The sequence below is a fragment of the Panthera tigris genome, chromosome B4, assembly GCF_018350195.1.
Source record: "Panthera tigris isolate Pti1 chromosome B4, P.tigris_Pti1_mat1.1, whole genome shotgun sequence".
Taxonomy (NCBI): domain Eukaryota; kingdom Metazoa; phylum Chordata; class Mammalia; order Carnivora; family Felidae; genus Panthera; species Panthera tigris.
This window is the reverse complement of record NC_056666.1, coordinates 102,686,800-102,711,897: the sequence shown is the minus strand read 5'-3', so window position 1 is coordinate 102,711,897 and position 25,098 is coordinate 102,686,800. Positions and strand designations below refer to the sequence as shown.

General features: G+C 34.6%; 1 protein-coding gene across 1 annotated transcript in view; it reads right to left on the bottom strand.

Moving 5' to 3' along the window:
• Positions 1 to 25,098, bottom strand: part of PTPRQ (protein tyrosine phosphatase receptor type Q) — a 199,313-nt gene that overhangs the window by 101,548 nt on the left and 72,667 nt on the right. The window contains exon 25 of the mRNA XM_042990863.1: positions 22,399 to 22,668. Within this exon, the coding sequence (XP_042846797.1) occupies positions 22,399 to 22,668 (270 nt within the window). The remainder of the gene's footprint in view (positions 1 to 22,398; positions 22,669 to 25,098) is intronic.

Here is a 25,098-nt window from a genome sequence, read left to right as displayed (position 1 = left end):
TTTAGTTTTATCCCTAAGAGCAGTGGGGATACTTGAGAAGTTTAATGTTGACTTTTCAACTGCATTAAAACCATAGACTCTCTTCTTTCCTGGGAAACAGGGAGTATGATCTACACATTTCCCTCTCTTTTGAGTCCATGATCAATTTCCCTTACCCAGGGTTTACTAAGCAATTAAAGTGGAAAGAAAAAGGGATGCATTAGTTATCCAATGAACTGGAGAAGGCAAGAGTCTACCCTTTTCCTAATTCAACAAAAGGGATGACTAAATGCCCATGGTTCTATGACCAATTTTTCCCCCCTCCAATATTCAGATCTTAGGAATGAAGACTCCAATGGCAAAATATGTTACATAGTAAAAATTTTCAGCAGATTAATTCTGGTTCACAGACCTTATGTTTTCCAAATAAATAACACAGAGGAGGAAAAAAGGTCTAAAAGGATAGTAATTTAACTTGATAAGGAAAAAAGAAGAATTTTTTGTAACCTGACTAAAGGAAGAGGAACAACAATTGAGTTGCCCTCCATTTGACAGACACAGTGATGGACCTTCCACAGATACATAGTGTCTGGCACATACTGGGCACTCAATAAGTGTTGACTGTATGCATAAATTATGTGTCATTCAAACAGTCCTTTGGTTTTCACGTGGTGCAAAATTTTACGCACATATCCCAAATAAATTTATTTAGAAAGATAAACCAGAAATAAATCTAAGTTGAAGCCAAATACATAGTATAACTCATAGACAGTTTTTTTTAAAGGCTACCTCAGTGGCACTCATAAATGACCAGCATTTATATGCGGTATCTTCTCTTTTGATGAACTGCGTGTTGAACTAGACTATTTCAAAGCAACTGCCCTATTGAATTACAGATACAAAAAGGATTACACTCATTTTAGCATGGAGAATCGGATTTCCATTCTTTAAGAATGACTAAAAACCTCAATTTTTTTCTATCCACAGATGGTACTAATTTGAACACATCATTCCATGCTTCCTGGAGTAATCACACAGCTTGCTTAGATTTTCTAAACATGACTGAACTGTGATGAAGCGATCAACATTCACTGGCAAGGTATTCCGTAAATTACATTTTTATTCATAAATTATTCTTATCTGTGAAGTATTTTCATCATGATTGAAATGAAAGCTATAGAACTATATAAGTGACATTTGTTGTAGGTTGAATGCATGTCAGTTGTTACTGACTATTTAGTAGGGTTCCACTTAGAAGATGAAAGTGTGTATAAAGTGTAATTATTCTCTAAACTTCTGAATATCAGTTATGAGCAGTTGCCAACCTCCCATGATAAGATTCTTATGGTAGTCTGTATTGACTTCTCACTGACCTGATTAAGTATACTAACAGGAAAGACCAAGTTTCCTTAATTCTTTATTTATGACTATATTTTTATCTTCCACTGCAGAGGTACTTTCTTTTAAGCAAAACAGATGCCTGAAAATTTATATTTATAAATTATATTTATAAAATTTTAAAAAGTATGAACACAATGTTTCCTAGGTTATTAAGAATATTTTTGTCTCTACTAATTTTAAATAATCTACAGTCTTTTTAGAAACACAAAATACTAATATGTGATCTTATACAAATAAAAGTACAGTTTACCAACACTAACACAGTATGAATCAATATAAAAATAGAAATTCCTACAAAGTTCAGTGCAAAAAATATTTCAGCCTACCAGATACAAATTTTGCACTAATTTGAATTTAATCAATAGCAATTACTGAACATTCACACTGAATGGTGTGAGCAAGTTATTAGTCTTAGGGTATAAGTTGTTTTTCATACACATACGAAAAGTAATTTAGCTAACAGAAACCACCACAAATAGGTGATGCCCAAAGGAAAGTTTCAATGGAAGAATATCTAGTGGCTATAATTTGGAGGAACAATTGAGAATCAGTAAATACGTGCTGGAAAAGATGTTTAAACACAATGAGTATGGGAAAGATAGAAGTAGCTACAAATTGTCAAAGTCTAGAAAGTATACTAGACTGGAATAAAGAAAGTTTAAGGAAGTAATAAGAAAAAAGAGGGGGCCATAAAGTGTGTTATGTTACTGAAAGGCACTGAAAGTTTGAGAGGTGAGTTTAGGTAACTACTGGAGGCACTAGAGAGCAATCAACAGAATGAATTTGTAAAGTCTAAACTTAAGAAAAGCCTGAGCCTCCCCATAGCTAGTTAATAGGAAAAGTTTAATTTGATAGAAAGTGGTTAGATGTTGTATATATACAGTACAATGCAGATTACAATAATAACAAAGAATAATTAGAAACAGAGCTTTTAAAAAAGGCAAAAGAATATCAGCAGAATGTGATTATTTTTTGGGCAGAGAAGAGTACAACATAGAATGAACCCAGGAATTGGGTCAACAGATAAAAAGTACACTGTACACTTCCTAGAGGGAGGCTATGATTTGGCCCTGTGTTACAGAAAGTAATACAAAGGAAAAACTCAAGATTGTAAATCTCTGTGATTATAAATAAAGAAAAATTAATAAGAAAATGCAATAACCTGTTACTGAGATGAGAGATATATTTCTCTCTCTCTCAAAAAAAAATCAGATAAACAGGTTACAATGTAATTTAATGAACAATATCCTCAACAACATCCTTACATAGTAAATGCCAAGTATCTTTAACTTGGCTCTTTCTTACAATGTCTCTCAATGTGAGTGAGCAGAGTAACTATCAAACATGGTTTTGTAAAACTATTTCTTCAGAGGTTCTAATTATTCAGTTCAGGCACTCTTCTCTCTAGCAGTCTGGCTTACTCCAGAAATAGATTTTGGAGTAGCTGGGCCAGAATTTATCAAAATAAACATGATTTCAGGTGGTGTTACAAAGCTGGGAATATGGACTGACATACTGTTATTAGTGTGCCAAATTAAATCATCTTAACATATTCCATTCACACGAAAAAGAACTGAAGAAGTATCTGTAAACAGGACAAAATTTCCTAAAATTGTTTAAAGTGTCTGTCCTACTGCACATAGAGATAGACAACTGGGGGACCCAAAACTCTATGGACCACAGATATAATAATAATAGTTTTCAAATCAAGTATTAACTGAATGCACAGCTTACTTATAAAAATATCTCAGTAAAACTTTTGTTTTGCTTTGTTTTTTGGAGAATACTGTAAAGAAAATGGGTTATACATGTTCTGCTTGGAGGGAAAATAAGTTGATTTGTTTTATAAAGTCACTAGTTTGACAGCTCTAGATAGCAAGCCATCTCATGAGAATATCCATCAAAAATGACAAATTTGATTTGAAATTATTTATCTGAAGCAGTTCTTAGGGAGTAATTACATAGCAGTTAGTTGTCTATTAAGAACAACTCTATAGCACCTGGAGACTAAATTGAATCATTGACACTAATGAAGAAATGAGACATACTGGTTTGGGGGGATTTGTTTGAGGGATTCGAGTAAATTACATGTTAGTTTCATATCTTGTTAACATGAATAAATAGAGATATCTTGGGAGGAGAGATTGGGTTAGTTAGCCTAAGAAGTCAAGAAAGGCCAATTTGGGATAATTATGCATATATAAGTTTGGAAATCATAAGAGTAAATAAACATTTAAGGGGAGTATTTGTATATATAGTTTCACAACAGCAGATGATGAACTGAGTCTCTGTAAAGTTAGTAGTAAATGGGCAGTCAAATAGAACTGGAAATAAAATCATAAAAAAAATTTAGGTAAGCCCATAATATCTGGCATATATTGATATTAAGAAATATTTGTTTAACAGGGGCACCTGTGTGGCTTACTCGGTTGAGCATCTGACTTTAGCTCAGGTCATGATCTCACGGTTCCTGAGTTTGAGCCCCACATCGGGCTTGCAGCTGTTAGTGTGGAGTCAGCTTTAGATCCTCTGTCCCCACCTCTCTTAGCCCCTCCCCTGCTTATGCGCTCTCTCTTTCTCTCTCTCTCTCAAAAATAAAGAAAACATTAGGAAGGAAGTATTTATTTAACAAATAAATGAACAAATGGATGAATGCATGCACAGATTTCAAGAAGGAAGTGTCACCAATTCTGTAACCAGTATTGATTGATGAACAAGTGTCACCAATGCTGATTGTAATGAAATGCTGCTTGAAACAATTCCTGTTTTCTAAAGAGTGTAGTTGCACAGAAAACCTTGATAGATTAAAATATACAAAAGGAATCCTGATCTAAAGTTTGGGGAAAGCTCTACAAAAGAGAAAAAAGAATTTGGAGTTTACAGGGATTCCATGAGACATGCATACACACACACACACACACACACACACACACACACACTGGGTAAGGGTGGGGGGAGAGAATAAAAGGAGATGGAAAGAGAAACAACGAATAGAGGAGAAAGGATCAAAAGATAGAGTGAGACTGGGGATTCTGTGAAATAAAGTAGCCAATAGAAAAGTCCCTGATTGCCAAAATATTTGTAAGAACAAAAATATCTACTACTGTTCCTTTTAGAGTCATGTATATTATTGCAATGTAAACCTCTCTTCTATGTGCTTATCACAAAATATTCAGTAAGGCTATTGTAAATAAAATGTTCAGTGTGACTAGAATTGTCAAAATCATGCGAAAAATAATTTTGCAGAGGCAGTCAAAAATGTGTATCAAAATATTTCAGCGCCCAAATATACTAAGTTTGAGAATCTGTTTTGATGATACAACAGCAGTTTGTATCAGATTAAATCTCCTGCAGATAACAACCATGTACCCTGGATGGAGGAAACAAACAAACGAACGAACAAACAACTTGTGGCTTGAGGTGTCAGAGAATGGAATGTGAGACTGCCAAAGTAGCTGGAAAAGGAGGGAGCCAAAAAGGGGGTAGGCCTAAATTCTGGGTCTAAACTCCTCTGAAATCCTTGGCTACTCTCTTAATCATACATGTATAAGGACAGACTGAGGAACACAGTGGAAAGAAACAGATGGAAAACTGAGTAGAAATTTTAATTGCTTCCCAGTGCAGGGGAGACAGAATTTGGAGATCCAATATTTTTTAATTTTTTTTAAAGTTTATTTATTTTTGAAGGAGAAAGAGACAGAACATGAGTGGGGGAAGGGCAGAGAAACTGGGAATTGCAGAATCTGAAGTGGGCTCCAGGCTTCGAGTTAGCAGCACAGAGTCTGACACGGGCTCCAACTCAGGAGCTGTGAGATCAGGACCTGAGCTAAAGTCGGATGCTTAACTGACTGAGCCCCCCAGCCGCCCTTGGAATTTGGAGTTTCAATCCCACCAAATTAAGGGCTTGGTAAATAGCACAGGCCTCATATTAAAATCCTAAAAGAATCATATATTTACTTTATTCTCTGTTCCAGGATCAAGGAATTTCCTCTGTAGATAATAGAGAAACCAAAACCACATACTCACAAAATCATCATTCAGTAATTTAATAGTCTGTTAGAATAAAGACTAACACCCTTAAGAACAAGATAACAAAATCCAGAGTTTATGCAAAACATCACCAGCAAAGTCTAATATAAATTTAAAAATTACAAGGCAGGCAGGAAAATTACTACTGACAGGAAAATGTGACTCATAGTCAAGAGAAAAAAGTGTTCAACAGAAAAAAAATCACAGAATACCTCAAGTGTAGGAATTATCAGAAAATAAATTTAAAACTATGTAAATATTTTATTTTACTTAACAGAAAACATGACCATAATTAGAAACCGAATAGGGAATTTCAGCAGAGAAACAGAGATAATGAAACAGAATTAATCAAAATTCTAGAACTTAAAAATACATCTGAAATGAAACATTCATTGGACTTATAACAGCTTAAAGACAGCAGAATATTGTCAATAAACTTGGTGAAACATCAATAGAACCCAATCTGAAGAACATAGAAAAAAATGAAAAAAATTAAAAAAGCCTCAGTCACTTAAAGGATGATGATATCAAGAGGTTATAAATGGAGTCTCAGAATAGAAGAAGGAAGAAAAATATGTGAAAAAATAATGACCAGAAATTTCTCAAATTTCAGAAAATATTTATCAATACAAAAAATTAAATGAACCCTTAGCAAAAAACAAATGCAACAAAAAGCACATTAGTCATATCACTGACAAACTGCCTTAAAGAAAAGATAAAGAAAAATGTCTTGAGAAGTGCCAGAAAAAGTAACATGTATCACACACCAGAGCTAAGAATATAAATGGCAGCTGACATCTCATCGGAAACAATAAGTACTAGAAGACAAAGGAATGACATTTTTAAAGTGAAAAATACTGGGGTGTGGAGGGTGGCAGGGAGATGGGGTAATTATCCATCCAGAATTTTATATCCAGAGAAAAAAATCCTTCAAAAGTGGAAGCAAAATAAATCTATTTAAAGTAAATAAAATCTGAGAGAATTTGATGCAAGCATACCTGCACAGAAGAAAGTCTTAAGAAAGTTAAAGGGCAATGACACTAGAAGTATGAACCTAGATGAAATGACACTGAAATAAAGAACACCAGAAACAATAATTATATAGAAAAGATATGTGGTCTTTTCTCAATTCATTTAAATCTCTACTGGCCCTGTAAGAAACATAGTACAATAAACTGTGGTTTACAATGTACATATATGTAAATTATTTAAAGTATACAGATATCAAGTGCATGACATGAATAGCACAAAATATGGCAAAATGCATGGAATTGTATTTTTGCAACTTAATATTTTTTAATGCTTATTATTTTTGAGAGAGAGAGAGACAGAAAGCAAGCAAGGGAGTGTCAGAGAGAGAGGGAGACAGAGACAGAATTGGAAGCAGGCTCTAGGCTCTGAGCTGTCAGCACAGAGCCTGATGCGGGGCTCGAACTCACAGACTGCGAGATCATGATCTGAGCTGAAGCTGGCTGCTTAACCAACTGAGCCACCCAGGTGCCCTGCAACTTCACATTTTTATGTGAAGTTGTACAATATTAAGTAGCTATGACAAACTAAATAATCATATTGTAATCTCCTTGAGCAACCACTAAAAATAAGTATAGCTAAAAATCCAACAGATTAATTAAAGTAGAAAACTAAAACTATTCAATTAACTCAAAGGAAGGCAAGAGAGAGAGAAGAGAGGAACTAAAAAAGAGATAAGACAAGTAGAAAACAAATAGCAAATAGTAGAACTAAATTCAATAAAATTAATAATGACTTTAAGTGCAGATTAGGGGCGTCTTCATGGCTCAGTAGATTGAGCATCAGACTCTTGATTTGGGCTCACGTCATGATCCAGGGCCTGGAATCGAGCCCTGTGTCAGGTTCCATGCTGAACAGGGAGCCTGCTTAAGATTCTCTCTTACTCTCCCTCTGCCCTCTCCCTAGCTCATGCTCTCTTTCTCTCTAAAAATTAAATATATATATATATATATATATATATGCTTCATTTAAAAAGCAGAGATTGTCAGTCACAATACAAATGAAAGGCCCAATTATATGCTGTCCACAAGAGGCATACTTTGTTGTCACCAGGCACACGTTTAAATATGACACAAATAATTCAAAAATAAGGATAGAAAAAGATACACAATGCAAACAATAAACTAAAAAGCATGTCTATATTAATATCAAACAAAAGACTTTTATTTTTTATTAAAAATTTCTTTATTTTTTATTTATTTTTGACATAAAGAGAGACAGAGTGTGAGCGGGGGTGGAACAGAGGGAGAAGTTGGCACAGAATCCGAAGCAGGCTCCAGGCTCAGAGCTATCAGCACAAACCCCGACACTGGGTTTGAACTCATGAACCACGAGATCATGACCTGACCTGGTTGGATGCCTAACTGACAGGTGCTCCCAAACAAAAGAAGGACAAGAAGTATTCCCAAAGATAAAAGAGACAGTTGATAATGATTAAGGGTCAGTTAGGAAGTTATAGCAATCATAAATATGTATTTGTTAAGGAAAAAAAACCAAACTTTGAAGTACATGAATCAAATACTGACAGAACCGAAAGAAGAAACAGACAAATGTACAATCGTTGTGGGATATGTTAACATTCCCTTCTCAATAATTCATAGAATAATTAAACTGAAAAGTTGTAAGGATCTAGATTTGCAAAACATTAGTGTCAAACACATTCGACTAATACCTAGAACATTATAGCCAATAACTGAAGAATATACACTATTTTCAAGTGTGCATGGGAAGAATATTCAACAAGTTAAATCATATGCTGAGCCACTGAAAATTTCTCAGCCAGCTTTTAAAAATTAAGTCTTAAAGATATATTCTCTGACAATGGCATAAGTTAAAAATTGATGACATAAGAATATCTAGAAAAGTTCCAAATAATCAGAAATGAAACATATTTGTATATAACCATGGCTCAAAGAAGAAATTGCAAAGGAAATTAGAAAATATTTTACCTGAAAGAAAAAAACCAAACATTTTGATATATAATTATCCAGAGGAGATTATACTATAAATGTTTATATATGAAAAGAAGAAATGTTTAAAATCATTATGCCAAGTGAAATAAGCCAGAAACAGAAAGGTAAATACTACATAATGTCACTCACGTGTCGAATCTAAAAATATCAAACTCATAGAGGGTTTAACATCATTAATCGTCACTGATATGAAAATACAACTTATAATAAGATAGAAAATGTTGACACCAACTGGAATGTCTAAATTAAAAAGACTGTTAACACCAAATTCTGGTGATATTGAGAAATAATTATAACTCTCCTATTTTGCTGTTGGGGTGTATTTAAAATAGTACAACCATTTTAGAAAACTGTCAGTTACTTACACACAAACACATATCTAGACTATGACCCAGGAATTCCACAAAAAAGATTTAAAAAATATATGTATGGCAATTTTATTCAAAATACTTAGTTTAGAAGAAGCTACATGTCCACACACACACACACACACAAATAATGCAATATTCATAAGATGGGAAATTGCCCCACAGTAAAAAAGAACAATTACTGAAATTTTCACAATTATGTTGAAAGAAACAGACCAGACATTAAAGAGTACATACAGCCAGGAACAACTTAAACTAACTTTTGCTGATTGAAATCATGACAGTGGTTGCTTTGGAGAGTGGGTATCCAAGGGAATTTTCTGTGGGAGATGGAAATGTTCTATACGTTGTTGAGTGGTGTTACATAAGAGTATGCATTCGTAAAAACTCATTGAATTGTACACTTAGGTTCTGTATATTTCATTGCATATAAAATAATTTTCCATAAGTAAAAAACATTTAAAAAACACAAAAACATGAAAAGAAAAAAGCTTTCTCATAAAAATGCAGCAACAATATTCAAAATAAGTTATATATTTATATAGAAATTTTAAATGCTAGACAAATACTTCCTAACTAATGTTTTACACATCTAGGTGTTAGTAGAAATGATGAGTTTTATTGTATTTTTGATATATCCATTCTAGAAAAGAAGCCTTACAGATTAGGCCAAGTATGTCAACAACTGTTTTCAACTATCTTTTGGCAATTGGTTAATCTTCATGCAAAGTTCCTAATATACTTCTGAGAATAGCATTCTACCCAGCTTTCACAGAGCATATCTTAAACAGTTAACCATTCTCTGTAAAAACATCCTAAATACAAAGTTAGTTTTAAATCTTAAGTCTAAACTTTAAAAATGTTAGACTTCTATATAACAAATATTAATGTAGTTGTATTTTAAAAATTACAAACAAGATCTTGGCTTTTAAAAAATCCTATCTAAAGTAGGCTAATTTAGGGGTGCCTGAATGGTTCAGTCAGTTAAGCATCTGACTTCAGCTCAGGTCATGATCTCACAGCTTGTGGGTTTGAGCCCCACATCAGACTCTGTGCTGACAGCTCAGAGCCTGGATCCTGCTTTAGATTCTGTGTCTCCTTCTCTCTGCTCCTCCCCTGCTCACGCTTTGTGTGTATGTCTCTCTCTCAAAAATAAATTAACATTAAAAAGAATTTTAAGTAGGGTAATTAATTAGTAACAAACCAGAAAATTAGGCTACTCATTTTTAATGTATCTTTTAATTGTATAGATTTCATTATTGTGATCCTTATGGAATACTACTTATTATCTTTCTAACATTGCAAATTGTTTCCAAAGTAATAATTTTTCATAAGGTATCCAGACACAGAACTGAATGGGTGATTTATTTGAGGTTGCAGTGAATACTAGGTGGTAAAAAATTCAAATTACAATGATAACATTAATATACTAAAAAGCATTATTTCTTTTCTTGAATTTTGAAAGTGTTCAATCATCTAGTGGCTTCTATTTATGTGTGCCTTCTATTTATAAAATAGCTTCCAGACCAAAAGTTATTTTTTCATATGCCATGAAACTTGTAATTGAAATTCACTAAATTGTGGTTAACAATAATTTGCACAACCTTCTCTTTGCTCAAAGAATTTTCTTTATATCATATTGCATTATTTTAAAGTTGAGTTGTTACTAATGAAAATTTGCTGTCATTAAAAGTCCTATATTTTACATTTCAGAGTTTTTACACCATTCCTAAGTGTTTTTCCCTGAAGCTTATAATCTCACAGAAACAACGGTTAAATTCCTGAAGGTTTCAAGTAATACGGTTACTAGAGATAAAGAAAGAAGGCTGTTGCATGCACACACACATCCTTAATTTACTTAAAAAGGAAAGTAAAGGAGAATAAGAAAAAAAAATGGAGTGCAATGGGAGAGGAGGTTGATATGCAAAGGCTGTTATGAAAAGTATCAGCTACAGCTGCATAGGACAGGAATGGAAAATAGAGTAATAAGATATGCCCCAGTTCTTAAATAAGTTAATAAAAATGCTGCTTGAAGAACAGCTGTCTTTAGCTGGAGCAGGGATGAAGAAAAGAGTGGATGCCTGGAATATACTTAATGAAAGGTATTAGAGCATCAATGGGGTCAAGGAGAATTAAGCAGAGTAACTCAAATTCATTTTTTACCAATGGAATTACATTTAAAAGGACTTTTAAAATTATAATTTACAATCTGACACCTAAGACAATTTCATAATAGCCAACATTACAACTTTGGGACTTATCCAGGATAAAAAATGCAGTACGTACCTAGGAACTCTAAAGATTTCCCAGAATGGCTTCAGTATTTTACACTGTATTTTTAGTATTATAGTATTTTGGGTATTATAGGTAAGCACATGTTTGATGATAGAAATTTAGTTTTCCTGAAATTTAAATCCATATTTGGACAAAAGTATGTATACAGTTACATCATAAATATATCTGCAAAAATTAATGAGAAAATTAATATAATGGGCCTAAATTTCCCCACTCCATAAAAATTCTACTTAGCTACTGTGAAACAATGGAAGAAAACTATTCTAATTCCAATAAGTGCAAATGATTCGTTGAATTCCTAAGGTAAGGAAAGCATTATAGTATAGTAGGAGGAGTTCTGGATTAGTGGGAGTTCTGCTAAGAATTATTTACAGCTCCCTTAGTAGACACGTAACCTGTGTGCTTCATTTCCCATATCTATCAAATGAGATGACTGAATGAGATTATCTCTGAGAGCCAATGAAAATATAAAATTACATAATTCTAAATTTTAAAAGCACAAGAAATAAATTTGTTTATTATAGTCTTCCCAGTAGTCCCTAGCATTCTACTTCATATGTATTAAATAACTTCATCTTAAATAGATGAATAAAAGGGGTACCATGCATGATATTAAGTATCATGTTCAGAATTTTAAAAAAGCATCTTTTTTGCAGCATTTTTGCTACATAACTAATAGGCCATAAGGCAATTCTGCCATAGAAGATAAAATCATGAAAAATAAAAGAGGGACATTTAGTAAAAAGGATGTAATGAAACATTAAAAATGAATGACAAAATTTGAAAGACTTTATTGCAAATACTAAATATTTGAATACATTCAAAATGTATGGTGTAGATTCATGGCAATACTGCCCAAATAACTGATTTTATTTTTTGGATTATACCTAAACACTTGTCATCAAAGTTTTTCATTCATAGTGTCACACATTTTTTTTTTTTGCTTATTGATTCATTTTCTTGTTCAGCATCTCATTTTTCCCCTTTTTTTGCTACAATTTCTTCCTTCATTAAAAGATGTTTTAGTTTCCAAATACTGGGATGCATGTTTGTGAGCTTTGTATTGCATTGTGAAAGCCTTCCACACTGTTGTTTGTTCTTGGCATTTTGTCACATGCCCACTGATGTTCCAAAGTTCTATGGGAATGTGGATTCAAAACTCCTTGCCACTGTATGGACCATTATGGGAGCTGGCTAAGATTTATATAATATAAAAATGGAAGAACTGTATCAATAGAAAAATGAAACCAAACAGTCAACCAGCTGATGAAACCAACCAACTGTCAAACCAAACTGTCAACTGGTTATTTTTATTTTTTTCAGCAAAACTGCCTTACAGGGTAAAACACTGTGGTGAAAATGCCCACAGCAAAGATTCTTACTTAGAACCATTAAATGTATCCCCATGTATGAACTTCTGCTTTGAAGAAGGTGGAAGAGATGTTTTAATCCTACTCCTTCCACTAAATGCAATTAAAACCATGGACATTAAATATAATGCAAGCATAAGAAGACTCTGAAAGATGGAGAGAAGGCAGAGCAACTAGGGAAATCAGGACCCAAGAAACAATACAGTGGTGAGTTCTCTGGATTTTCTTTTTGCCTCATATATGCCAGAAGGCAGCAATCTGGAAATGTCAAGTAGCTCAGGCCAAAAAGCCCTAGTAAAAGCATGCTGTCTCTAGTCAAAAAACAGTGTAGCCTTGGGGCACCTGGGTGGCCCAGATGGTTAAGTGTCTGACTTTGGCTGAGGTCATGATCTCATGGTTCGTGAGTTTGAGCCCCACTTGGGCCTCTGTGCTGACATCGCAGAGCCCAGAGCCTGCTTCAAGCTCTGTGTCCCCCTCTCTCTTTGCCCCTCCCCTGCTCACAATCTGTCTCTCTGTCTCTCTGTCACAGAAATGAATAAACATTAAAAATATAGTGTAACCTAGAAAGACAAACTTTTAGAGAAGAACAGCTCTACCCAAAAACCACAGAAGAAAACTGTGGTCCCATTCCCTCCCATGACAGGAAAGGTCAAATGGGTAACCTAGTCTTCTGTCCTCATTAGGCAGAAATGAGGCACCTCAACCATCTTTGATAGGGTGAGGTCGGAGAAAGCAAAATAAGGAGCTAGAACCTCTACCCTTTCCAGAAGTCACAAGTCTCCTTCACCATGTCAGTGGAGAACCATGTGGAGAGCAGTAATGAGGAACTCCTACCCTCCTGAGCTAGGGCCAAGAGGTCTCCTCAATGGAGGAGTCAGCAGAGGGTGAAGGGGGAACTTGGATTCCTACCCCCACCTGCCAGTAATGGAGAGTGCCCTTCCTTTCCCTACCAGAGTGGGTTAAAGGAAATCATTACAAATTTAATGTCCTTAATAGTTATAGGGATATTCACATTATTTATTCCACATTAGGTGAGCTGTGGTAGTTATGCTTTTTAACGAATGAGTTTGTTTCATCCAAGGTGTAAAAATGTTGTGTGTAAAGCTGTTGGTATCATTTCCTTATTATCCTTTTGATGTTGGCAGTGTCTGAAGTGGTTTCATTCCTAAATATTGGTAATTTGTGTCGTTTGTCAGGCTTATCAATTTTAACTTTTCAAAGATCCTGCTCTTTATTTCACTGATTTTTCCTACTGTTTTACTGTTTTTGATTTCACTGATTTCTGCTCTTATTTTTATTATTCTCTTTCTTCTTTCAGCATGCTTTTTCATTTTCTAGGCTGTAGTGGAGGGGAGGGTGACGTTAGATTATTGATCTGAGATGTTCCTTCTTTTCCAATGTATGTATTTAATGCTACACATTTCCCTCTCTTCACTGCTTTAACTGTGTCCCACACATTTTGACATACTGTATTTTCATTTCATATCAATTTAATATATTTTAGTTTACAATATTTCTTTATTTCTCTTGAGACTTCCTTTTTGACAAATGGTAATTAGAAGTACCACTTTCTGCAACTGGTTTGATATCACATTTCAGCTCCAATTTTGCATTCTGAAAGCACTTAAACAAAACTTTAAATCTCCCCAAATAGAGATCTCCAGGCCCAGAGAGTTTCACTGGAGAACTCTACCAAATGTTTAAAGAAGAATTAGTACCAATTTCACACAATCTCTTCCAGAAATTAGAAGAGATTCATATGATGAAACTAGTGTTACTCTGATACTGAAACTACACAAGTTAGAACCACCCCCACCCAAAACCACAGACCAACATCTCTCATGAATATAGAAGCAAAAAGCCTTAACAAAATACTAACACATAGAAATCAGTAATACATAAAAAGTAATACACCATGATTAAGTGAGGTTGATTCCAAAGACCAAAGCTTATTCAATTTAGAAAATCAGTCAATATAATCCATCATATTAACACACTAAAGAAGAAAACCACATGAACATATCAATAAAAATGACAAAATTATAGAAAATGGAGAATAAATTAGTGGTTGTTAGAGGGTTAAAATGAGGGGGAGGAGGAAGAAGGGTGGTTAAGATTTGGGCGAGGCTGCATAAAGGTAATAAAAGGGATTATTTTCATGAAAATATTCTCTATTTTGATTGCACTCACATAAATATGGTGGTTGTGATAATATACCGTAGTTTAAAAGACATTACCTTTGGGGTAAACTGCATAAACGGAACACAAGATTTCTCTAAATTACTTTCTATAACTGTATGTGAATCTACAATTATCTCAAAATAAAAAGTTTAATTAAAAAATATACTCCAAAAGACACACCTTTCTTAGATATTTTACCATATAATTGTCTAGAAATAATTTTGTAACTGTAAGTTTCTACTTATGGTTCCCAAAGTATGCATATTGAATGTCTACTATGTGCTTAGCACTCTTCTAGGACTGAAGATTGATTGATTAGTTGATTCATCCAATGTTTCATAATATATTTATTGTGTTTCACTGTATTTCAGACACATTTCTGGGCAGTTTTTAATTTATTTTTTATTTCTGAGAGACAGAGAGAGACAGAGTGTGAGCAGGGGAGGGGCAGAGAGAAAGGGAGACACAGAATACAAAAGCAGGCTCCAGGCTGTCAGCACTGAGCCCAATGCGGGGCTCAAACCCAAGAACCACCTTGAGATCATGACCTGAGCCGAAGTTGGATGTTTAACTGACTGAGCCACCCAGGCGCCCCTCTGGGCATTTCTTTGTTAACTACACAAAGAAAAATTCCTAATCTCATGGAACATGCATTGTAATGAGGACAGATCCATAGACAATGCTACATACAATACAGAGAAGTAAAGCAGATAAAGAGGATGCAAAATTCTAGCAGAAAGGAGGTTCAATTATAAATAATCAGATCCTCTTTAAAGAGGTGGCATTTGAGGGTAAATTTCAAAAAACAAAGGAGGAGACAATACATAACTAAGGGAAGAGAATGGTGGGTTAAAAAGGACCCTATGGGCCATTAAGATGACTGTGGATCTTATTCTTTGTGACTCAGAAGGCTCTGTAACTATGTAATAAACAAATACTTCTTCTAAAAATTACTACAGTCTTTTAGGACAATGGTCAAAAAACAATCACTATTTTTAGAGTTACTTATGTTGCTTCCTATTTTAAAGTTAGCAGAGTTCTCCAGGCGCCTGGGTGCCTCAGTCAGTTAAGCATCCAACTTCAGCTCAGGTCATGATCTCACAGTCCCTGAGTTCAAGCCCCACATCAGGCTCTATGCTGACAGCTTAGGCCTGGAGCCTGCTTTGAATTCTGTGTCTCCCTCTCTCTCTGCCCCTCCCCTTCTCTCTCTCTGTCTCAAAAATAAATAAAAACATTAAAAAAATTAAAGTTAGCAGAGTTCTCATTTTTCCATGATATTATATTCAAGCCTCTGCTACAAATATGCAAAACCAAGAGCAAAGTAAGGCTAAGTTATTCAACCTCCCCGCTACACTCTTTCCAATATAGTGCCCCCTCACTCTATCAGACTTTCACCTTAGCCTGACCTCTTATATCCCATTACTTTATTCCACTGTGTGTTTTCTCTTGGTGTATTTTGGAATTCGCATTTACTTCCCTCTCTCTATTAATCTCAGTATTTCCATGAATAGTGATTGTGCCACAGGCTGGTTAACCATGAGTACCTTAGCATACCCATAATCTTCAATTCCCCCTACCCTTCATATAGCTCAAATAAAATGAAGAATGTTCTTTGACATGTGCTATGACATTTTCTCATAGCACACTGAAGAACAACAAAAAAAGAATATTTCAAAAACTTGGCTATTTTATTGATCTATATCAGACAATCTAAGTAAACACTGGTGTAACTGTCTATGAAATTCAAAGTTCAAGACCATATCATAATTTCCCGCTAGGTTACTGAGTCTATGCTTTTCCTATAAAGAAATTCTGAAGCTACAAATAAGCAACATCCAATTCATATTCCATTTCTTCAACATAGCTTTCAATATTGTCCTGAATTCCTATTTGATTCAATCTTCAATCCACATAATTGACTAACATATTAATATTGTTATGTATTTAATTGCTTTATATGTATTGGGTATGTCTTTACATTAATGGTGGAGTTATTTGGATGCACACAGCAGAGATCATTGATGCTATTTGGGATTCAAACTTGGTTCTTGAACCCCAAACACGAGCCTGTGCATAGTAATAAGCATTAAATAAGTATGTATGGGTCAAATTTCCACACTACAAGTGTAAAAGATACTTCTCACCTGATGTTCACTCTTAAGAAAAGCATTATATTTAATACTTGAGTCTACGTGAGAGATATTTTGTAAAACACTTGAATTTCAATTAGAGTAGCAATGCTAATAGCTATTTCTTTCTGATCTGTGACAGGCAACTATAATGGCTTTTACGCTTTCAGCAATTACTTACTGGTAAGTAGAATGTGTCAATTCACTTGCTTAAGAACAAACAGGATCATGCAATTTTCCTACATGCTTGACTTCTCATCTCAACTGAGGAGATGGATAAGGAGAGCAAAGTCAGTGGGATGCAGACAAAGGAAAAAGGGAACTTTTGAATTAATGCATTAATTTGCAACCCTGAGGAATACTTTTACCACTCATATTCAGTCTAATAAATGCTATTTGAGAATGGTGTGCATTCCTAAAAATGATATAAATGTTTTATTTTTTCAAAAAGCTGGTAAATGGAGATCAAATTTAGTCATAATCACAGTTTGCCTGGTCTCTGCAGTGCTCAGAGAGGTCCACAAAATAGGGATTCAACTAAAATGCATAACAGATAAATTTCTTAAATAATTCTTAGAGGAACAGTGGTAAGGGCTGTGAAGAAGATGATTGAAAGTTAACATACATAAATGTAAAAAATATATATTTATATATATAATATGTTTACATATTATAATATTTATATAATATATTACACACATATTATATATTAAATATATATAAATATATGCACATTGGTAGCTCGCCATATGTTTTTTTTCAAATAACCAAGAGTAGAAGAAAAATGAAAAACAGGGAAATTGAACACATTCAATAATGTTGCACCATATTAATAAATTTGCTACCTCAGTGGACTTGCAGTGGGTCGCTACCGGTGCCTGATACCTCCTGTTGGACAAAAACTAATGAAAAAATCATATTTTACTTTCCCTCAATTACGTTTTAGGCATCCAATAGATATAGCTTATTTTTCTCTTCTGATTCTAAATTAGTGAACTTGGAAGAGCTTTGAATAAATACAAACTGTAAAATTATCTTCCAGAAAAAAAGTTTTAAAAACTCAATATTAAATCACCACATTTACTAAGATTTGAAAATAATATGGATAAGTGCATGCATTTTGAGCTAATATGAGATTCTAGGAGTTCAATATTGTGCGCACATAAACTTGCAATAATATCTTTACTGGTACATATGATATATTTTGACATAAAATGTGGTTAAAAGCACCAAGTTTGGGGGCCTGCATCTACATTTGCCCTATTCCAACATGTTTGACTGCGACAATGGAACCACCTTAGAGACCAAACACTAATCTCCTCATAAATTCAATCATTATGATGCATGTTTAACTGTGCCCAGGTATGACCAAGTTTACACTGAGAAAAATACCCAATAATCCCTGGAAGGAATGTTAAGGTCAGACACCAGGCAGTAAGAGAGTGAGCCAAATTTGATTTTACTTTACATCAAAAATAAGTACAGAATCAGTGACTCAGAGCTGACTATACACCGTGACTAATCTTAGACCACTATAAATTAGAATTGTGCAACAGCTATAAAACTGTTTCCATTCTGAACAATGAATCTCCAGTTCTTACTAATGTCTCATCAACAAACAATTCATGCAGACCCAGATAAAAGCATTTACCTAACAAATATTATAGTCAGAAATATAATTACATCCTAGACCTGAAACTTAATTTTAAAAATGAAAAATTATTTAAGAAATTTTGAAGTACCAATTAATGCTTATGTTTCATATGACTGTCCTTAATTAAAAACACTTTTACATTTGCATGGGAGAAAATATCTATAATTTTGCCTGATAGAAATGTGGGAAATCATATTTTGCAATGGAATAAAAACCCTTATGGAAAATTATAAATTTCACAAGAAAAGAATTCATTTCTTTCTTCTACAAACATGTGAGTGCCTGTAATTCCCAGGGTATCTGCTAGGAACTGTGAGTAAAACAGTGATAAATAAGACAAAGTCCCCGCAAGCAAAAAGTTTACAAAGGAATAGAGCGTGTCTCCAATTTCAGCACTGTTTTCCTCACATATCTTGTTTACATACAGATTTGTTGTGAGTCTTACTTTCCAAATTCTGATTTCATAGGTCTGGAGTAGGGCCTTAGGGATATATATTCTGATGCAGGGAGTTAGAAGTCTAATGTCTGAGAAGCATTTGTCCTCAGTACTAAGGGAGTACATAGCACAATATGTATGCCTAATATCAGCCTAATTCATTGATTTAGATTCCCTTCAACTTTCACTCATGTGGTCTTTTAACCCTGAGGTAAGATCCAATTCAAATCCTTAAATAAATATTTACTTTTACAAAGACCTGTACTTTAAGTTCAGATAGCTCTATATCAAACGCATATTACTACTTTGATTACGTGTCTCAGTTCTACTAACTGAACTTCTGCTTTGTTCCTGTGATGAAGCAGTCATCTTGAATGTCCGTGGACTCAATTAATGAGTCTTCTGTCTTGTCTTCAGAGTCTTTTGAACCTCTCATTTATCTCAAAATTATTGTCCTTTTTTTTTCCAGTTCTCTAAGACTCTGCTCCTGTCCAATAATCAAGATCATTTTACCTGATGCTAAACAACCTGATGCAGACCATCTGCCTGGATTTGAACATATTTCCTTCTGCCAGATTTTGCAGAGCAATGGTCTGCTACCCACCTACTGGGGAAATACCTATCACTCCTTTTGGACCTCTTTGACACTGCCTGTCCTGGCTGCGACATATCACCAGCAATCAGAGTTCATGGGTAACCTACTCAAGCACTTCCCATAACTTGCAGAGCATCAGATTACCTAGAGAGATGACTGAAAGTACAGGTTTGGGCATCACCTCTTTAGGCTATGAATCAGCAAGTCTGGGATGAAGTCCAGGAATCTGTGGCTTTAAAGGTTGGCATGTCATTGAAGAATTTCACACACACACACACACACACACACACACACACAGACACACACACACTTAAATTGGGCTTTTAAGAATGAATACAATTCTGTGTGACATACAAAAGGAAAAGGACAATATAACTACAGGAAGTAAAGCAATTTGATGGTGAGAAAGTGTTGAGTATGTTTAAAATAGAAAATCTAATCAATTATTAGCCCATAGCAAGTAGCAAGTGCTTAATAAATGTTCTTTTAATTGAATACATGAAATCTAACGTACTGAAAAAAAACCAAAATTTGGCTAGAGGCATAGGGTAGATGAGGAAATGTAGTAGAGGGACATAAGAATGAAAACATAGACAGAAGCCAGATTCTAACTGGTGATAAATTCTGGGATGCATTTTCTAGACAAGAATAAGTAAAACATTTGGAGTATTCTGAGCCATATCCTATACCTTGTGCTTTTCATTCTTATCTCTATGTTTCAAATACCTGAATCTGCATGTCTCACTTTTACCCTCAGATAATGAACTTCAACCGCCAACACATAAATGCTCTAAACTGTGTATTAGAAACAATTCAAAGAAAGTAAGTGTGTACGAAGAAAAGACTGATGGGCAGACTGGATGAGCATGGGTGGTAAGGCTACTTTAGGATATTTTTACAGGAAGCAACAAGAGGCTGATGTAAAATGGGGCAGTCACGTTGGAGAAGAAAGAACAAATTGGAGAGCCATGGCAGAGACTGAAATTGATAAGATCTAATCATATGCAGGAAAAATGGGAGAAAGTTCACATAAAAATATGAAGCTTGGTGTCCAAAGGATTACAAAGTACCAGGCATAGAAAATGGGAAGAGAAGAATTCATGTAGCATAAATTCCATTTTGCAGATATTGGGGTTGATACACCAACCAGTTCCTCGGCTAAAATTTTTGAACAATTTGCGGGGTGGGGGGGTTATGGAAAGAAAGAGAATGAAATTCAGGAGAAAGTAGATTGAACTGATGGAGTAATGTTCTAGAGGAGATATGATACTGAAACAAAAAAATAAGCAGCTACTTTCCTGAAAAGAAGGCAATGACATCCCTGAGAGAGGATATCTTGAGAGCATAAATAAAATATGAGTAAATATGAAGGAGGGCAAGTCAGTATCATTGATATTATTAAGAAAATCACATCAAATATAGATGACAGTGTGGGCAGATTATGTTCAGAATGAGAGCAGAATTCTCCTATGGAAAATCGTAGAGTGTAAACAAACAAATTGATATAGAAGATTATGGGGTAGCTAGGAGAGTTAGAGAAGGTGAAGTTATAGCTGGAAAAGGTAAACCACTTCTGTTTTGTATAGCACTATTTATCAGCCAACATCTGGTGAAAACAGTGGAATCCCCTCAGAATGGGAAAAACCCCTAGAAGATGAATCACAATGGCATGGTTTGAGATATAAGGAGCAAAAGATAGGTGTTGCTGAGAAGCATCTATTTCAGCTGAACAAGAACACTGATGTCTCACGAAGTGTTGCACTGGAAGGATGATAAGGAAAAAATGTTGATGAGGATGTGGAAACCAGGGAGAAGGTACACCATGTCTTGAAATTCTGTGGTTTACTACCTCAAGGATAGAGGAGTGGAGTAAAATTGGGTGATGCTGATTTCAAAAGGAGGAAAGAATTAGAAGATGTTTCCAAAATAATGGATCTGGATGTGCCAGAAGTAAACAATTATGCCCACAGTCCCTATAAGGGAGGACTTCCAGGGAAGTAGTACTATCAGGAAGGAATCAGACTTACATTGATATGAGCAGGTACAATATTGGAAAAGGTAGAAGGAGAAAGGAAATTATACGGTAGGTCAGACCACTGTTAGGGAAGGCAAGCGTTTTCTTCTTTGTAGACTAGACTTAGTGACCAGATATTTTCATTCAAATACTATACAAGACAAGGGCTGATGTATAGGAAAAGAAATCGATGAAAGAGAGTTTGACACTGCAGCTCTGGAATTCAGGAAAGCATCTAGAGTTCCATAAAATCAATTAAATAAAAAAGATATAAATATCAAAATATTTACATGTTCACTCTGTATTTTAATTTATGATAAAGAATAATTCAGTAAGTTCATAGTTTGGATAATAAGACATAGATATGTGTGGAAACACAGTAGAGCAGATTTTCTCTCCTTTTCCCCTTTTTAGTCTCCCCATGTTGTGGAGAGGGATCAATATACTACATAACCAGTATTCAGTAACACATGTCATAAAAATGTATGTGTTACATTTTAAAATATTTCTTTCATCTCTTTAGATAAATGTGCTATAAAGACAAATATATGAATTCATTCATAGGTGGAATTTAAGAAATAAAGCAGATGAACATAAGGGGAAAAAAAGAGAGAGGCAAACCATAAAACAGATTCTTCACTGTACAGAAGAAACAGGATTACTGGAGGGGAGGTGGGTAGGATGATATGTGAAATAGGTGATGGGGATTATGGACGGCACTTGTTGTGATGAACACCGGGTATTGTATATGAGTGATGAATCATTAAATTCGACTCCTGAAACTAATATGACACTGTATATTAACTAACTGGAACTTAAATAAAAACTTGGAAGAATAAAAAGATTACAAATGCTATTGACAAATGTATGACACAATCCACAAGTAGTTACTTGTTTCAGGTTGGTTTCCTCTTTCAGGTAAATTACCTGTTTCAGATTAGTTACCTGCTTCAGGTAGCGTGCTGATGTTGCATGTTTTCTCATCACCTTCACCTGCTGAAGTTGAAGCTCTTATTTTAAAGATATATGAGGTATTGGCAAGAAGTTTCGCGAAAGTATACATATCATCTTGGGGAGAGACTTTTGTAGAATTCCTTTCAACTGTTATCATATAATGTATAATTATTCCATTTGCCTTCTTGGGTGGATCCCATTTCACTACAGCTGACTGCCAGCTAGTTGCCATACATTGTACATTCTGTACGACATCTGGAACTTTAAAGATAAACAAATGCCAGAAGTTAAAATTCACACATATGTAGTAGGTAAATGATTTTATTACATGATTTCTAGATAAAATCATGTTTAATAGGAGTGCCTGAGTGGCTCAGTCGGTTAAGCGTCGACTTCAGTTCAGGTCATGATCTTGGGTCTTGTGGGTTTGAGGCCTACATCGGGCTCTGTGCTGACAGCTCAGAGCCTAGAGCCTGTTTTGGATTCTGTGTCTCCTTCTCTCTTTGCCCCCCCCCCCTCCCCACTCACACTCTGTCTCTCTCTCTCTCTTTCTCTCTCTCTCAAAAATAAATAAACATTAAAAAAATATTTTAAATCATGTTTAGTAGAGACCAAATAAAAATTTAACGTAACAACCTTGCAATGTGTGCTCAAAAAGTTCTTAACATAGGCTAAATCAAGTGTCAGTTGGCCCAGGTTCTATGCTATTATGTGAATCCTTAAAATACTGAGTCAGCCACTGAATATTCCTAGGTCCAAGTAGCAATCACATCCTCAAATACTGAGAAGCAACTAAGTGTATAGCCTCAAGCTCAGGCGGTGCCTGGAGCCTGCTTTCTTTATATCGTACTGGAAAGGAGTGGTCTTAGCAATACCTTTATATGGAATCTTTTCATGCAAAACATAGATATAGGCGCTTCCATGATGTGGCACATCTGGGCCAAACAGTACTAGGAGACATGCAACCAATGTAGGGGTTCTGTTTTTACAATTGGTAGGCTTTGGAAGAATTGTGAAGACCTGATCCCCCAATACCTTTTTAAAAATCAGTGGAGGGAACATTTAAATCAGTCCCAGTTTTTAATTCAGTCCTAGTTTTTTTGTTTTTGTTTTTCTAGAACTTCCCTGAATTTACTTGGAAGTAACCCAAGTTCTCAGAGGGTAGACCTGGTTGAAGGGCAGTTCCCCAACCCACCAAAGTGACTACAGATTGGAGAGACCAGCTACTTCCCATGGAAAGTAATTATTTAATGTCCTCAAATGATAGCATAGCTTTTCTTATTATAGGGTAGACAGGATGCTACAAGAAAAATTCGTATATAGTCAATTTGTGGATTACAAACAAGTAGTGAAACAACTTGCTGTCCTTATGCAAAACATAGTTATTTAAAGAATACTCAAGTTCAAGTTATCTTTGATTTGCTTACAGTTCTCTCTTCTGACCTAAATTTATCTTTACTAATTCTTCTTCCTCTGTAAAATAGAGGCATCAGAATGAAAGGAGAACACTTAGGGAATGGATGTGTGGCATTTAAAATTTTTGAAAAGACAATTTCTCAGCTGATCCAGGGTTCTATTAAATATTATTGTTTGCTTATTTTCAAAAACACATAATAATATTTTCATAAAATAACTTTGCTGAAGTTTAGTTTATAAACTTGGGTTTTGTGACTATTTCACTGACTCTGTGAATCTAAAAACAATTAATTAAACAGCTGATATTTAACACTAAAAGTTGAAAATTGTCTTTTATTTAACCAATCAAGGCATGTGCAATAATTTTATTTTGATAAAAATATTTATTGGTTTACTGTCTACAAGATTAACATTAATTTTTACTAAACTGATACATATATATATAGTTAAAATAGTTTTTTTATATGTTTAGCATTTGTATATAATACATAAATTATCAGTTATAATATATATTTCCTACAGTTATGTCCACCCTACACTAGACATCAGAAGTTGATGTTCTAATTCGGTTTCTTTACTAACTTTCTCAGATCTTTTAATCTCAACTTCCTGAATAATGGTTTCTTCATATGTAATATGAGAATAGGGGCAACAGTAATTTTTTTTGAGTACTAAATGTGTGTCTGACACTCTAATAAGTGCTTTATGTGGATCTTTTCAAATATTTTCCACAACAACCTTATAGGTGGCTACTGCTAATATGTGTTTCTTTTCACACATAGAGGCTCTGAGGAGTAATGAGCCTTTGCAAGGTTATACAGCTAGTAGGTCACAGAGCTTGGATTCAAATCCAGACACTCTGACTTCAAAGCAAGCACTTCTATCCACGATAAATACTATTTTATTGGCTTGTCTTATAGGCATGCTATGAAAAAAGTATCAGGTATTCATAAATTAATGCAAAAATGATTAATTTATCAGTGAGTGCTTTCCAATTTCAACTTAGAGATTCACTAAAAGAAGAGGTACAGAGAAAAATTAACTGGAGCAGGATCTTAAGCTCATTCAATAATACTTGATGAAAAAAGTGAGGAAGAGGTGCCTCTAAACATATAGTCCGGTTGAGAAAAGGAAAAACGCATTTCTAAGCCACCCATTATATAGGTCATAAATGAAAACTATCTAGCACATAAACAAAGGTGAGCTATGGCATGTATGTGACATGTGGGTAAGTTTAATTAGACCAGTGGTATTTCATAGTCTTCATAATCCCCT